The following is a 16,751-nucleotide window of genomic DNA, read 5'->3' as shown; positions in this document are numbered from 1 at the left end:
GGATTCTGGATCATGCAGGACTGTGCTGGGTTGGTGCACTCAGGAGATGCCTATGGAGGGATGGAGTGGGGGGCGTGGGTGTTGGAGGCTGGAGGGAGGGCCACAGGAGGGCATGGTTGGTGGGCAGGCTGAGACCTTGGGGGTCCCTAAGGCAGGGCTGCGGGCCCCTCGAGCCCCCTCCACTGCCGCCCTCTGGAGCGGTCTATCTTGGTCGCCTCTCTTCTCTCCTGGCCTGACCACTCCCTCCGGAGGAGGGGCCTTCTGGGAGTCAGGGGGTTAGCTGGCCCACGTGCACGTGCACGCGTGTGTACGCGTGTCTCCTGCAGCACACGGGCTGCAGAGCTGTGGGTGGGAAGATGAGAGCTCCTGACTTGGGTGCTGCCGGGGAGGGCGCCCTCCCCCTCCACACTGGCCCCTCTCTGTGCCCGTTAGGCTCCACAGCACTGGGCAGGAGGGTGGAAACACAGGGTGTGAGTACAAAGAGGTCTTATGACTGTCATTATTACAAATCATTATTCCCATAATAAGCTATTATTAACATGTATATGAATAGGTCCCTAAGAAATGGGAAGTCCTGGAGGAGCTGACCAAGATGGGGCGGCACTAGGACCCAGGGAGCTGTCTCCCAGTGCCGGGCCGGGGTCCTCCTCGTCAACTAAAGTCAGTAAAACTGGGGGAAGGGGTAGAAGAATTCTTTTTTTCAATTATTCATTTATTTATTTATTTATCTGGCTGTGCCTCACGGCTTGCGGAATCTTAGTTCCCGGACTGGAGCCCTCAGCAGTGAAAGCTCGGAGTCCTAACCACTGGACCACCAGGGGATTCCCTGGAATAACATTTCTTGAGACTCTGAGAGTTACCAGGCTCTGTCCTGGGCTTTTCACAAATGTAATCTAACTTATTCACTAGAGCTCGTGAGATAAGAATCAATGAATCCTCTCATTTGACAGATGAGGAAACTGAAGTTGCCCGAGGTGGGCGGGACACAGCCACCGAGGCGGAGGAGTTGAGGTTGGAGCCCAGCTCTACAGAGCTGGTATCTTTACACCACACGCTCCAGGCAGAAGAGGGAGGGGAGCCTTCTTCCCGTCCCCTCCCTCCGTCTTCAGCTCAGCATCCGGGGAAAAGTCCCTTCTTGGGGGATGCGGTGCAGGATGGAGGGAGGTTGATTGAATCTGCGGAGGGGAAGCAACAGGTCGCGCTTGGCCTGGGGCTGACTCCACCAGGCACGGTCTAGGTGGGCTGAACTGCAGGCCCCTCCAGTGTGTGCCCAGGACACAGGCAGTGCCATTGCCAGGTGATCCGTGGGGAGCGGGCCCCTCCTCCTCCACCGCGGGGAGGGGAGGCCAAGGGACCTTAAGGTTCTGCTCTCCTCAGCCGCACTGGATGGGGGCAGGCACAAGACAGTGGGTCGTCCAAGCAGAGACAGCTGTGGGCAGCCTGTCTGGGGCCCAAACCGAAAAATCTGCAGATGGGGGAGGAACCCAACTTAGGCTTGATCCCCCCTTTCCCCCGCCCCAACCCCAGGATCGGCCTCATTTTTCTGATTGCGCAACGCCAAGGGGGAGCTGGTCAAGCTAGGAGAGGGGGCAGAGGCTGAGGCCAGGACTGCCGCGGCCTGGGAAGCTCCAGCAGCTGTCTGGCAACCCCCATCCCGTGCGAGTCCCAACCGGTGCCAGTGCGCGACCACGGAGCAACCTCCCCTCCCCCACAAGCAGCGACCCCCTCACGTCTGGAAGACGCCCCTCCTCCTCCCCCTCACTATCCCCCCCTGAGTCCAAGGCCTGGAGGAGCTGTGGTCCCCAGAAACGGCAGACAGGAGGCCTGAAGGCGCCCCGCCCCCGGGAGCGCAGGGGAGAGGAGCGAAGGGGAGGGGAGGAGAGGGGAGGGCCGGCCGGGCAGGAATGCTCGGCGCAGGAGGCGGGAGGCGGGCGCGGGACATGTGAGGGCACATCCCGCGAGCTGCCGCCCGACGCGCAGACGGCCCGGGGAGCGAGCGGGCGAACGGGCGAGAGCGGGCGGGAGGGCGCGCAGCAGCGGCGGGGGCCGAAGCCCGGCGCGGGAGGCACCGGGCGCCGGCCGGGCCGCAGGGAGAACCGGCGGGGCGCGCCGCGGCCCCGGCCCCGCGCGCGCCCATGACGGCGGCCGTGCTCCGGGAGGGCGTGTTGGAGAAGCGGAGCGGCGGGCTGCTGCAGCAGTGGAAGCGCAAGCGCTGCGTGCTCACCGAGCGCGGGCTGCAGCTCTTCGAGGCCAAGGGCGCGGGCGGTCGGCCCAAGGAGCTCAGCTTCGCCCGCATCAAAGCCGTGGAGTGCGTGGAGAGCACCGGGCGCCACATCTACTTCACGCTGGTGACCGAGGGCGGCGGCGAGATCGACTTCCGCTGCCCGCCCGAGGATCCCGGCTGGAACGCGCAGATCACCCTGGGCCTGGTCAAGTTCAAGAACCAGCAGGCCATCCAGACCGTGCGCGCCCGGCAGAGCCTCGGGACCGGGACCCTCGTGTCCTAGACCGCAGGCTAACGTCTTCGCTTCCCGCGGCCATGGACGCGGTGTCGTGGGTCGTGACAGGTGAGTTCTTGGGGTCTGAGCCTTTCTTTCCTCTTGCCCTCCCGTCTCCTCTCTCCTCTTTCCCCTACAGAGGAAATGCCCGCCCGGCCCCCGCCCCGCACCGTCCCCCCCCCACCCCAGCATGCCCTCTCAAAGCTGGCCGTCGTAGGGCCAATGGGGAGGGAAAGCCCAGGAGTCGACCCTGGGTGCCTGGGCCTGGGGCCAAGAGCCGGCCCTCCCCCTGGGGCGCCGGGCAGGGGTCCTGAATGTGCCCGCAGTGCCTGAGAGGAGGGTGGGCAGGATGTGCACCGCCCCCCCCAGGTCGGTTCTGCCCTGACTCAGGTGGAAGAGGCTAGCAGAACAGACCTCCAGGCGGCTGGGCCTCCACCCCCACCAAGGCAGGGCTCCTGGGCTGTGGCTTTCAGGGAGCTGCGGAGGGCGGAGGGGGCGGTGAGCTTGCCCCCCCACCCCTTTCTGCTGCGACGACGCTCGTCCTGGAGCTTGACGGTGGGATTGAGGCAGGAAGACGGCCTCCCTCAGTGGCAGGGTTCTCAGGGTTGGGGCCAGAACCAAGGAGTCGTAGCTCCCAAGGTGGGACCTTGGTGGGAGCTGGGCTGGGCCTGGAAGCTCCACTACCTGTTCTCAGTGGTGGGTTTTGGGTCCTAGGGCTGAGCTGTTGGGAAACCAGGAGATTTGTGGGGTGTGCAGGCCAGGCCACTGATGCCGAGGAGGGTGGGCCTGTCCACCTGCCCCAGAGTGCCCGCCATGCTGGCTGGGCCGAGAAGGGAAGCTGGAGGAGGGGGTGGGGCCGGGTTTGTGGTCAGCAAGGCTCAGGGGAGGGACCAGGAATAGAACCTAGAAACTGTGGCTCCTGGCCCTGTGCCGTCTTCCCCAGATGCCGCCCCCTCCCGGGGGAACCGGGCGCAGGTTGAGGAAGGATCTAGGTGTCGTTTCTCCCCTGGAAACCTGTATCCCCCTCGCCCCACTACCACCACCCTGCTGACTCTCCCTGTCCTGCAGCTTCTCACCTCGCCAGGTCGGGTCCGTTGAGCCTGGGGGTCGGTGCTGCACACCCCCGGCCCTCCTGTTAAGTGCCTCTCGTGGGGCAGTGCGGGGTCACTGAGAGGCCAGGCAGGAGGCAGACCTTCTGTCCTTAGAGCTGATCCCCTTTGATCCCCCAGGCCTCAGAGGCCGGGAGGGACAACTTCCTGCAGTGATGACAGGGTGTTGGACAAATGCTGTTCTCTCCTGAAACGTTGGAGCAGGTTGGGAAGCTCTGGTACAAACAGCTCCTGTGGCTACTCGCCGCCCCCGTGTGTGCCCTGCCCTGACTGCTGTTCTTTCTTGCCAGCTTCCATGCCCCCTTTGGCTTGCGGGGTGTGACTGTGCTCCGTTTGGTGAGGCAGAGGACATGGACGCGTGGAGGAGGCGTTGGAGCGTGTTAGGGGCGGCCGGGGCCGGGTAGCAGGTCAAAGGCCCCGAGGGGCTGAGGATGAAGATGCAGCCCCCGGGTACTCAGACTCCCGCTCAGGACCTTCCGGCCACCGGCCTGGCCTCCGAGATCGTGATGGAGAGCTGCCCTCCAAGCCACCTCCCGCCACGGCCCTGCGTCTCTGCTGCAGACTGCTAACCGGCCCCCCGGCTTGGTGCCGTGCCCGGAGAAAGGCAGTCCCCCGGGGGGCGCCGAGCCAGCGCCCCAGGACTCGGGAGGCCGGGCTGGCGCTCAGAAGAGGAACCACCTGGGCTCGCCTCCGGATTTACTTTGGCGGGGGTAGCTGATGGGTCTGAGGCCCACACCTGGGGGTCATCTGCTGCTTGGGTCCTTCTGGGACCCCCACCCATCCAGGCCTCTCTTTGCACAGTTCTTTCCCCCTCCTTCCCCTCTTCCCCCACTGCGGTACTAGGCCTGGAGGTGGTGGGGGGGTGGGGGGGTCAGCCATTACCATTTCACACCCGTCCACAAATGCAGATGCCCTGCAGAGGGCAGTGACCACACCGTTCGCTCGCTGAGTGGAATTCTTCGCCCGCCGCTAAGACCTGGTGCTTGGAGTATCTGTCCTCACCCCGCTTTCCCAGTCCACACCCCATCCTGCAGTCTCCAGCCTGGGGAGGGAGAGACCCTGCAACCCAGGGAACATGGACTCGGAGGTCCTAGGGGAGGGGCCGTGAGGCCTGCACGGGCCCACTCGGTCTCGAGAGACGCCCCTCTGCCTGCTCTCCTGGGGGGGCGGCTCTGCATTCTGGGTAGGGCCTGTCTCTGTCATTTACACACTTGGGCCTTGTACGTTAACACCGTTAAGTCTTCTCTGCGGGATGGTTGAAAACGAATAATTTCAGTAGCGGGGAAACCGAGGTACAGAGTCACAGCTGTCTTGAGTGACACAGAAACTGCCGATCGGGTAACCCACGTCCGGCCTCCCCTGTTGCCAAGCGGCGGCTGCCCGGCAGGGGCGGGGAGGCTGAATGTCCCCTGCAACGAGGCGGGGTCCCTCAGTGCTTCCAACCTGTTCGTTCCGCATCAGATTCCTCCTCCTGTCCGATCACGATCTCTGTCCTTTGTCCCCGTCCCTCAGAGTCCTCTGAAGCTTCTTGCTTATCTGATATGTGAACTACATCTTACAATCAAATAAGAACTTACCAGTTACCAAGGAATTTTTACAGATCTCTCATTTATGATCTCCTTAGGCTGCATACCCAGCCCATGATGGCAAATAAGCATCACTGTCCGTGCCAGCTAGTGTGCTGTGATCAATTGGTGATGTCTGCCGTGAGCTTTGGGAGAAAGGTGGGGAGGTTGGCAGCTGTTGTATATATGTGTGGGGAGAGCATGGTGTCTGCCACTGTTTCCTTGATTCAAGCTACATGAGAGGCTTAGCTTCTCCATCCTGCTCTAAAACGGCAGCCTCTAAACTAGAATCCTCAATAAATAAATAAATAAAAATAAAATAGAATCCTTGCTCTTTCCATCGAGCCCAAAGGTGACTTTGGTGATGGTGATGGTGAGGATTCAGGGAGGCGTCCAGACACTCAGACGCGGGGGCGTGTTTGTGCGCAGGTGGGATCGGGGTGCAGGACACACTCATCCAGCAGACATGCCAATGCCTCTTGCCTCCAGGTGCTGCGCTGGGCGCTGGGGCGCGGAGATGAAGAAACACCTGATCTGAGCCAGAGCCCAGGGCGAGGAGGTACCTGCTGTGCCGGTAGAGGGGTGTCAGCGGCACAGGCGGTGTCCTTCTGCCTGGCACTGTCCTGTCCGCAGCGGAGCCTGCAGGGGTGGTTCTGGAGCTTGGCAGCTCAGGACAGCAGGGGGCACAGCCAGTGTGGGGTGTCTGCGGGGGCACACACAGTGCAGGGGGAGAGCGGGCTCCCAGCTCCCGGCCCTCCCTGCTTTTTGGGAACAGCCAGCCCGTTGGTTCCAAGGATGCTTTGGTTCCTATCCAAACCCAGCTTCAGCTGCTCCCCTTGCTAGGAGGTCCCAGCCCCCGTGAAGGGGGTGCTGCCGTAGGACCCCCAGCACCAGCACAGACCCTCGAACAGACTCTCAGCAGACACTAGTGCCGGTGGCGGGTGTTGGGAGGGGGATAATCGCTCCAGCCCCATAGCTGCTTGGAGGCGCCAAGAACTCGCAGCACAGGGATCGGGACTTGCGCAGTGAGTCTCGTTTTTTAAAAGATACGTGGCCTCTCTGGGGTGTCTCTCTGCTTCCTGGGATCAGGGGTGTCCTCTCCACTCTGGCAGCTGAGTTTGGGACAAGGAGCACGGGCCCTCACCCCAAGAGTGCTCAGCTGGACCACAGAGCAAGGTCAAGGTCTCCTGGGGGCACAGAGGCCCCGACAGTGCCAGCGGACATGCACGAGATGGAAAAACTTCGCTCAGTTGGGACCCTGCCGTGAGGCCAGGGCGGGGCAGTCGCCACCATCTCTCCATTTGCCTCGGCGGCCACGGCTCACCCTTGCCCGATCTCTGAGTCATCAATGGGAAAATGAGACGGGCAAGTCCCAGCCTGGCGGCAGCTGGGAATCCACTGAGGCCGGGTGGGGAGGCGGGGGAGAAGGGCCCGGCTGGCTCTAGTCAGGTGAGCTGGGCTGGGAGCTGAGGCTTTGGCAAGAGCCAGCCTGTTGCAGGGAATGGGGACGAGTGCAAAGAGCTGCCGGAAGCAGAGGGTCTACCGCAGGAGGGAGCGGGCATCGCGCCCGTGACCCTGGAGTCTGGCCTTTCCTGGAAGCTGGGGTGTAGAGGCACCTTGGCGGCCAGGCGCAGGGACCCCGGCAAGACTCTGTGATTCGCTGTGCGCAGGGCTGCCAGGAGGCTGTACTGGGAGCCCGGGCTGACCTCCTCCCAGCCACCTGAGTGTCCCGCCCAGGACGCAGTTCATCCTTCCGATTAAAACCTCCCGAGGTTTCCCCGATGCACAGGAAGGAAGTCCCAGCTCCCAGGAAGTGTGCCCTCCGAGGTCAGGGCTCTTTCCAGTGTCCGTCCCCACAGTCCCCAGCCGGCGCCCCTGCATGGGAAGCGCCAGGTCCCAGGACTAGCTGGGGGCCTTTGCTCAGCCCACAACCCCGCCATGGGGAGCCTCCCTGCTCGGTCCAGGCCAAGGAACTGCTCTCTGCTCTCCCGTCACCACGCTGCCTGGCGACAGTCGGTCACTCCCGTCACTATGTTCCTGCTGCCTCTGAGTTCCTGGGACAAGGCAGGCGATTCATCATCACGGTTGCAAACGGTAACCAAGCTTGCTCCGTGGGCACTGACCCACGATCAGCACAAGGGGGTCGTGGAACGTCCAGCCGCTGAGGTTGTGGATTAGTTTTACATTCAGAAACTGAGGCCCAGAGAGGTCATGTGACTTGTTAGGAGTCACACAGCGGCTGACTGGCGGAGGAGCCAGGACTCGACTGGGCAGTGGGCCTCTAGATGTGTTCTCTGAATCCACACCAGACGAGTACTTCTCCCAGGATGAGCGGGCGAGTGACAGAGCGAGTTTGCCCGCGATTTCCTGGGGAGAAGGGAGCTCACAGGCGGGCACTGAGAGTACGCGCTGAGGCCTGGGGGCCGCGTGAGGGCCGGAAGGGACCCTCTACAGACTCAGGTGGAGGCGGCTGCAGGGGTGGAGGGGTGACTGCAGCCAGGCCTTGAAACAGGAGGAGACACAGGGAGGTGTCCCCGGGTTGGGAGGATCTGTGGGTGCCCGCAGGGTCAAGGTTGGGGCAGGATCCCCTGCAACAACGGAGGGACCCCGGGTCGGGGGAGGGGCATGAGAACGCTGGGGACAGTGCCGGTCCTGTGTTGGCCCAAATGCTGTTTGTCTCATCACCTGGGTACAGGGACCCCATCCTGCAGGGACAAGGGCTCTGGGCTCAGCAGACGTGACCCCGTGTGGCAGCACCCTGGTCCCAGAGCCCCACAGGTAGGGCTCACCCCTCATCCCAGCTTGCCTGGGACTCTACTGGTTTTAGCACTGAAAGCTCTGTGTCCCCAGAAGCCCCTCACTCCTGGGCACTCTGGGACCATTGGTCACCCCCCTCCCAGCCCCGCCCAGGGTCAGAAAGCCTGGCCTCTCCCACCCTCCCCGTCTCAGCAGTCAGCTCCGCCCACAGCCCTCGGCCCTGAGAAGGGACCACGCAGAGTCCCGGGCTGTGAGCTACTGTGTGATGGCCCATGCGCTCCTCCGGCCCCTGCGCTGGCGCCAGCAGGCTTTCCTGCCGTCCTCAGAGGACGGTCAGGTCCCGGCTGCAGGGAGGAAGGAGAACCAAGTGTCCTCCGGGCTCTCCAATCAGCTCCACACCTGCTGCACCAGTGCCGAGCCTGCGCCACCTGCCAGGTACTGGAGCCAGAGCAGGCGGACTGAACGGGGAGGAGGGCTGTGCGGTCGGGGCAGAGCTCTGGGGGTGGGGCGGGATGCAGGGAACGTTTCCGGTGGTCTTTCCAAGGGGGTTAGGGGTCTGACTCTCAGTGGGCGGGAAACGCACAGGGGAAGACCTACCCTGGGCAGAGTTGCCAGGGCTGGAAAAGGTGAGGTGGCACAGAGCCTGGGAGCACAACAGGTGAGCACAGAGGAGGTAGCTGACTTGGAGCCCCCGACCGTGATCTCCGCTTCTCTCTCCATGCAGTGGGGAGCCCATCTCCAAGCCGCTGTTCTTACACACACACCCCTTTATTTTATTACATTGGAGAAAAATGTGAAAGGACAGAAAATTATAAAGAGGGAAACAAATATCTCTGTGTTCCCATCTTTGAGAAAATCTTTGCTAGCATTTTGGTATATTTCCTTCTACATTTACTCCTATGCAAATATATACGTAATATATAATTATATATGATCTGTAATATGTAATTATTTTCACACATGGGTCATTATGTGTATTATATCTTGATTTTTTTATGTATTAATATATTGTGTTATGAGGCCATGACATTAAATTTTTTTTTCTTTTCTTTTTGTTTTTTTTTGCGGTACGCGGGCCTCTCACTGTTGCGGCCTCTCCCGTTGCGGAGCACAGGCTCCGGACGCGCAGGCTCAGCGGCCATGGCTCACGGGCCCAGCCGCTCCGCGGCATGTGGGATCTTCCCGGACCGGGGCACGAACCCGCGTCCCCTGCATGGGCAGGTGGACTCTCAACCACTGCGCCACCAGGGAAGCCTGACATTAAATATTTTAATGCCTGTATATTATTCTATTACGTTTATATTATTTATTTGACATTCAATCCCTCATTCGTTGGATCCCCATGTTTTTTTTGATTTTTCCTTTGTTATATATAAGGCTGCAACGAACGTTTGCCTATTTAAATCTCTGCGTCTGGGGCTTCCCTGGTGGCGCAGTGGTTAAGAATCTGCCTGCCAATGCAGGGGACATTCGAGCCCTGATCCGGGAAGATCCCACGTGCCATGGAGCACATAAGCCCGTGCGCCACAATTACTGAGCCTGCGCTCTAGAGCCCGCGAGCCACAACTACTGAAGCCCGTGCACCTAGAGCCCGTGCTCCGCATTAAGAGAAGCCACCGCAGTGAGAAGCCCGTGCACTGCAACGAAGAGTGGCCCCTGCTCGCTGCAACTAGAGAAAGCCCGTGCGCAGCAACGAAGACCCAACACAGCCAAAAATAATAAGTAAATAAAAATAAAATAAATTTATATATAGAAAAAGAAATATTTAAATCTCTGTGTCTCTGGATTTTTTAAAAAATAATTCTTTTTTTAATGTAAGTTTTATTTTTTTAAAAATCAAAGTATAGCTGATGTGCAATATTATATAAGTTACAGATGTACAATACAGGATTCACAATATCTATTTAAAGTTATTATAAAATATTGGCTATATTCCCCGTGTTGTACACTGTGTCTGTGCAGCTGATTTATTTTGTACATAGTAGTTTGTACCTCTTATTCCTCTCCCCCTATTTTGCCCTTACCTTCCCTCTCCCCCGTGGTAACCACTAGTTTGTTCTCTGTATCTGTGAGTCTGCTGCTAGTGTTATATTCTCTAGTTTGTTGTACTTTTTAGAGTCCTCATATAAATGCCATCATGCAGGTCCTTTAGGAGACTTCTTAGAGCGGCACGGCTGGGCCCGCTGGAGAACAGCGTGGGTGCTGGTGAGCTGCTTCAGAAGGGCCGGTGGTCGCAGAGGAGGGAGACCTGGGGGCAGGGAGATGGGTGTGGGGAGCCGTGGGGGGACTGGGAGGGGTCGGGGAGACAGTGGTGAGACAGCAGCCGTTTAGGAAATGCCCGTGTGGGCAGTGACTCAGGTCACCCACGAGCAGGTGTGCAGGTGGCCGCTGACCACCAAAGCGCTAATCATAGCCGCGAGGCCGTGTCTTTTTGGCCACGCTACTTGGCTCCCATTAAAACGGAGACGACATGGTCTACTTCCTGGATCACTGTGAGACGTGGTGGAGAGAGTGCCCGTAAAGGACACAGCACACAGATGGTGCACATGGCCGTCTGTGAGCACAGCCGCGTAGAAATCCTCCCCGCGACCTTGCCCACCTGATCCACATTTGGGGGGAAGCCGCGTGTAACTAACGTACTCAGGACCAACATCGAGCCCTCGGGGTGCAGCCTAAATTACACACAGGCTCTGCCAGACTTACCTCCCGTCCAGACGAAGAACTGCCACCAGGAAGAGTGGAAGCAGGGGCCCAGGGTGGGGGGCCCAGGCCCTTCCCACTGCCCCCGGGGCCCCCTGGTTAGAAGGAGGCTGGAGAGAGACAGCAGGTCAGTATCTGTCAAGATTCCTCGTCATTAGACTGAGCTGCGCCGCCGCGATCTCCACCGGCACCGCTACCGGGCTGCGCTCCAGTGGCCCAGAGCCCTGCACACACACGCACACACGCATGCACACGCACATGCACGCCTGTCCCCCCGCCCGGGAAGGCAGGGCAGGTTACCCACCACGCCTGAGTTCCCAGAGCCTGTCGCCCACCAAGCCCAGAGGAGAGGGCAGAATGGGACCCAGGCCAGCCCTGGGAGCCTTGGCTGACGCCCTGTGGCGAGGGAGGTGGGCCTCCACGCTAATCAAGACGGATAAAAGGACTAACGGAGCTCAGAAAGCGGTTCGAACACCAGCAATCAGTTATACTCGACTGGGGTGGTCGGGGCAGCCGTTTGGAGCTTTCAACTATCTGTGCAAAGGGAGACGTCAGACCCCATGCTTTCCGCACTTCCAAACCACGAGTGACAACATGCATTCCCCGCTCCCGTGGGTCCAGCCGCAATGGTCTGTTTCTCCAGCAAGCCCCCTCCCAGCAAGGTCTCTGGAAGACCCCTCCCCCGTCCTCTAATCTTTGTCATCACCCTGTGTTTCCACCCAGGCCTCTGAGTCTCCAGGAACCTTCAGATGTGATCTTGCTGTGTTATCACAACAGCCTGTGATATTGGACTATTTCCTGATAGATGCCGTGGTGAATCTTGGGCTGGGGGAGAAGCGCGTGGGGTGCAGGTAACTCAGGGCTGCTGTGCGGGCCTCGGGGCTTGGGGCCCAGGCGCCTGGTGGAGATTTAGTGAGTGGAGTCTGCTGAGTGGTGTCTTCACACACACACACACACACACACACACACACACACACACACACACACACACACTGCGAGCTCCCATGCGTTCACTTAGCCTCAGAGGCCGGGGTCCTGGCTGCAAGGGCGACCTCATTCCTCCACTTCCTGTGTCTTCCTCAGACTGGTGCTCGCCTGTGCTTTTCTTTGCCAGATTCCATCTTTGTCAAATACGCCCTGCAGAAGGGGGTCCACATGGGCAGTTGGCCTCGGCCACACTCTTACTGCCTGGGGTCAGTTTTCACAGATGGAGACAGAGCAGGTTTTCACAGATGGAGACACAGCAATAATCCTCTCTTTCTCCAGGAACACTGCAGATAAATAGGGTCAGGACACACAAGTGGGCACATAGTAAAACATCAACTCCTGGGCCACACTCGGGCGGGCGCGGGTTCCCTGAGCTCTGCTCTCTGCCTGGAAGCCCTTCTGCTCTGGTTTCTCAGTCGACCACCACGTTCTTCCGAGCCCCGCGCTCCCGCTGATCTCGCTGGTCCCCGCTGTTCATCTGAGACCCAGTTTGGGAGTCCTGGTGGCAGGCAGACCCTTAGCAGCCCCCGTGGTCTCCGCCCCCTGCAGGGCTTGTGTGGACCCCGCCCCTCGAGAGCGACTGGCCTGGTGAGTGGACGGGTTGTCACGTCTGCAATTAGGGCCACGTGAGATCCTGGTGCCCATCTCACTCATCGCGGTGCTCTCCTTGCCTCCTTTCGACGAAGGAAACGTCCGTGTTGGATGGGCCCACGTGGCAGGACTGAGAGTGGTCTTTGACCAACAGCCCGCAGGGACCTGGGTCCCACCGGCGACCATGTGAGTTTGGAAGCAGGTCCCTCCCGGTCAGACCTTGAGACGACACCCCCTCCTGGCCGACAACTTGGTTGCTGTCTGTGAGACCCCAGAGCAGAAGGCCCGGGGGCACGCCCGGATCCCTGGCCCTTAGAGGCTGTGAGATGATGCACTGTGTTGTCTACACCACAAGTCTGTGACGATTTGTCACTCGGCAACAGATGACGAAGCAGATGCTGTCGTCAGGGCTCTCTTCTCGCCCGGCTCTTCACACACTCACTGCTGTAGCCTCGGTCTGCTTGTCTGCCTCCACCCTCCCGCCCCGGGGTAGGGACCAAGTTCTCGGTGCCTTTCTTCTCTGGGCTGGCCCTGTGCTTGGCTCACAGGGAGAGTTCAGTGTTTGCCTAGTGCCTGAGAGTCTAGAATCTCCTGAGCGGATGCTCTGGGCTCAGTCCAGTGGTCCTGGGGGCCGCGTGAGGAGGCTGGGGCCTGGGGGTGAGGAGGGGCAGGTCTGTTGTCTCCCACGTGGGCAGCGCACCTTCTCTCGCCAGCCTGTTTAGCCCAGGACACCCTGGAATGTTTCCAGGCCGGAACGATGTCCTTGGCCATTTAAAAGCATTATCCGTATGGCGGAGAAGACAAACTCCTTGAAAAAGATGTTCTCCAGCACAGCAGAGAAGACGAGCTACTTTGCTGGGAGCCAGACGAGGCACCGGACTCCTCGTGCCACCGGGCAAGGAGGACGCAACCAGCAGCCTCCTGTGGCTGGTGTGACAAGCGACCACACACGTGGTGGCTTGAAACAACAGAGGTCCCTTCTTTCACGGCTCTGGAGACCAGACATTCGAAATCAGCACGGGGCTGATGCCCGGCTGGAGTCAGGGCGTCGGCAGGGCTGTACTTCGGACAAGCCTACGGACAAGAATCAGCCCCTGCCTCTTCCAGCTTCTGGGGATCCAAGGGTCCTTCGGCTGTGGCCCCATCACTGCAGCCTCTGCCTCTGTGGTCACGTTGCCCCCTCCTCCTCTGTCTGTAATCCTCTGTGTACCTCTTCTTACAGACACATGGCAACTGTTACAGCCCACCCGGATAATCCAGGGTCGTCTCCACATCTCAAGATCCCTAACGTGGTCATGTTTGCAAGGTCTTTGCCACGTAAGGTAATATTCACAGGTTCCAGGGCTTAGAATGTGGACATTCTGGGGGGCTATCATTCAGTCTGCCTGGAGGGTGTGCCCAGGAGGGAAGAAACTGAGGCACAGACCATATTCTCCTATTCTTAGCATCCTATTCTCACCCAGCAAGTGAGGCCCGGAGTCTGAACTCCCAGACCGACTTCCCTGCTGCCAACGGCTGTCCTCACATGAAGGGAGGTCAGGACAGACAGGGCCAGCCCTGCCTTCCCGTCCTGGCATCTCCCTGCTGTCTGCCCCCCACCTCCCCTGGCACCTGCGTGGGAGGCCCGGCCGCACAGCCGGGCTCTTCTTTTCCTTTCCCCAAGAGCAGCATCTCTCCCCAGGGCAGGTGAGGTAGCCCGGCAGAGGCGGAGGCTGTTAAGTACCCCCCCAAGACCTCCCACGCCCACGGGAACACCTGGGTCCCAGGCACATGCTGTGGACGTAACCCTCCCCAGGCCGGCTGACGGCTCCCTGGGCCTGGGCCTCTGCTCACACATGCGATGCTGGCAGACGGCCCCAGCGCTGTTTCCTGAGGGACTTAGAGCTGCCCACCCTTCCAGAAGCCAGGAAGGGCGCGGGCGCGGCTGGCGGGGACCCTGGCAGGAAGGGTGTGCCCGGGGCACGTGCGCCTCCTCTTCGGTCACCACCAGCACTCAGAAGGCCTTTGTTCAGGACTGAACTCTGTCGCGCCCTGGGAGGAACTGTGGACCGGCTGGAGGGACCCATCCTGGCCCCAGAGTGGGGCTGCTGAGATCTGTTTGCTCAGCCCTCCCTCACCAGTGTGTGTCTAGGGAGCTGGAATGGGCATCTTCGGCAGATGGTAAATCCTGTGGAGATGGCCCAGGGGATGCTGAATGTTTCCAGCTGTCCCAGATCACTTTCCCTCCCCACCGCTCTGTCGCTGGATCCGCTGGGAGAGTTATAATGGTCTGAAGGGTGTGAAAATGCTTGGTGAAGTTGGGACACTACCCGCCACGGGGACCATTATTATTAGTCTCCAGGAGCTGGACCAGGACAGCCTCATCTCCAGGTGGCTGGGGAGGCTGCCTGCTAGCACGTGGACCAGCGTGACGGTTTCTCCGCTGTGTGGCTGGTGAGCAGGTGTCACGGGGCTTTCATAACTACCATCGTGTTTGATCTTCCCACCGCCTGGAGCAGAGATGAGCCCTTCTCACTTTGCAGATAAAGAAACACACTCCGGAAACTTTGCGTCATTTGCTCAAAATCATGTAGCGCTTGCCTGATGTTGGGTGGGAACTGGGGTCTGTGGGCCGAGAACGGGCTGGGGCAGAGCAGCAAGGGGACGCGGGGGGTGCCAGGGAGCAGGGCCGCCAGGAGGAACAGTGACAAACACTGAAAGCCGGCCCAGAGTAAAGGATGGGAGTTTCCGTCCCTGCCTGGGTGACTTAGGTGGGCGGCTGGGCTATAATTACATCTTACTGAAGGCTAACGAGGGCGGGGACTCTGCTGGGTGCCCAGCAAGAACTGTAAATAATTCAATTAGTAAAGCAGCAAAGGAACACGGGTGGAACAGAGGCTGTGAAGACAGGGTGGGAGCTGAGGTTTTCAGGAGGGAAGGGGCCGGGGGCGGAGCCACCACGAGGAACAGAAGTGCTGGCTGGGCCCCGTGCTGGGGTGGCCCCGGCGCTCCGGGGGCAGGCGTGCGGTGTGAGCAGGCCACGGCCGCTCGGCCTGGCCCCATGGCCCTGATCTGCCCTTCCCGGAGTCACACGAGAAAGACAATAGTCCCAGAGAGACTCCTTCTGGGGACAGGACAGGCGGTGCCAGGCTGCCCGGCAGGACAAGGAACCCTTGTGCGCCCTCAGCCCAGATCCTTCTCCCCCCTCCCTGGCCTTGGGCGGTGGTCGGAAGTTCAGATCCTGGGCTGGTGGAGGCTGGGAGCTCACGCCAGGGGCCGGTGCTGGGCCGGGTCCCCTGGAGGTCTGGGCAGTGAGCCGAAGGGGCAGGGGCTGGGTCCTGGTGCGGCTCGATGGGGCCTGCCTTGACCAGAGAGCGGCCTGATGCTGAGCTGGGCAGCCCTTCCTCCTTGGCCCTCACAATGGCCCTGGACACAAAGGGGAGGAGGCTTAGGCCCACCTTACAGATGAGAAAACAGAGTTCAGAGAGGTGGAAGGCTCTACCTGAGGCCACCCTGGGGTTCACGCCAGCGCTGCTGCGGGGACAGGACCTGGGTGCCTGTCTGAGTGTATCCAGAGGCGGAGGCCATCTGAAGGGTGGGGAGGAAGCCCTTCTCCCACCCATGACTCCACCTTCCCTCTGCTTCCCCTGCCGCCTCCACCTGGCCAGGCTCGGCCTCTGGGGCCCAGGCTGAGCCTGCAACACCCCGGAGAGGGGGCCAGGGTCCCAGCCAGACAGCTCTCATTTACTCAGCTTTTCCTTGAAATTCCATGCACTCTGGGCGTTTGGCGGGAGCCTGGAATGCTCTTCATCTGAACAATCTGTCTTTCAGGGCGCCTGCATCAATCACCCCATTGTTCCTCCCGTTTCCTGGACCGCTCAGGCTGGGGGGCACCCGGCGCTGGCGAGGGGGGCGCCCCCTGGTGTCCCCATCTGCAGGCACTCATTGCAGTGCCGGAGCTGAGCTGGTGACAGCGGCCTGAGGGCATCTTCCGACCTCTGGGAGGGGAGAACCCACGACGCTTCATGAAGAAGCGTGAGCTGTGAGAAAGGACACTCCCCGGGTCCAGGGCTGTGAGAAAGGACACTCCCCGGGTCCAGGGCCAGGGTTCAGCCTGAACTGCCCCCAACATCTGTGCGGCCTTAGGTGACTCAGCAACCTCTCTGGGCCTCGGGGGCCTTAGCCGTAAATGAGAAGCTATCCTGGGGCTGGCGCACACGGTGCTGCAGTCATGGGCGGGGCCTGGAGACAGTGCACATGGGGCTGCAGTGGTGGGCGGGGCCTGGAGACAGTGCACATGGGGCTGCAGTCGTGGGCGGGGCCTGGAGACAGTGCACATGGGGCTGCAGTGGTGGGCGGGGCCTGGGGCTGGTGCACAAGGTGCTGCAGTCGTGGGCGGGGCCTGAGGCTGGTGCACACGGTGCCGGTGCCGCAGTCGTGGCTGGTCTGAATCCCGGCTCTGCCACTTGTTGGTCAGGTGTAGCCGTTTGCCTGGACGAGCCTCAGTTTCTTGCTCTGTAAAATGAGCTTAATAACAGCCACTGCTCATTATTTGTGGAAGCCGT

General features: G+C 60.5%; 1 protein-coding gene across 2 annotated transcripts; it reads left to right on the top strand.

Annotated features, from left to right (window-relative positions):
* The first annotated feature begins 1,959 nt into the window (after nt 1-1,959).
* PHLDA3 (pleckstrin homology like domain family A member 3) lies at nt 1,960-16,252 on the top strand. Of its 2 annotated transcripts, XM_027096068.1 has the most exons (3): nt 1,960-2,567; nt 11,353-11,480; nt 12,166-16,252. In XM_027096068.1, exon 1 carries the CDS (start codon nt 2,136-2,138, stop codon nt 2,505-2,507), a length of 372 nt encoding a protein of 123 aa, XP_026951869.1. In that variant the 5' UTR covers nt 1,960-2,135; the 3' UTR covers nt 2,508-2,567; nt 11,353-11,480; nt 12,166-16,252. The 2 variants fall into 2 exon arrangements, with proteins under 2 accessions (XP_026951869.1, XP_026951868.1); XM_027096067.1 differs by lacking the exons at nt 11,353-11,480; nt 12,166-16,252 and adding an exon at nt 3,898-5,492 and having other exon boundaries at nt 1,966-2,567.
* Nucleotides 16,253-16,751: the final 499 nt, after the last annotated feature.

Source organism: Aethalodelphis obliquidens, unplaced genomic scaffold, assembly GCF_003676395.1.
Source record: "Aethalodelphis obliquidens isolate GAN/ISIS:26980383/991018 unplaced genomic scaffold, ASM367639v1 scaffold97, whole genome shotgun sequence".
NCBI classification, from domain to species: Eukaryota; Metazoa; Chordata; class Mammalia; order Artiodactyla; family Delphinidae; genus Aethalodelphis; species Aethalodelphis obliquidens.
Note: the sequence above shows the minus strand (reverse complement) of the source record. Positions and strands in the feature narration are given on the sequence as shown.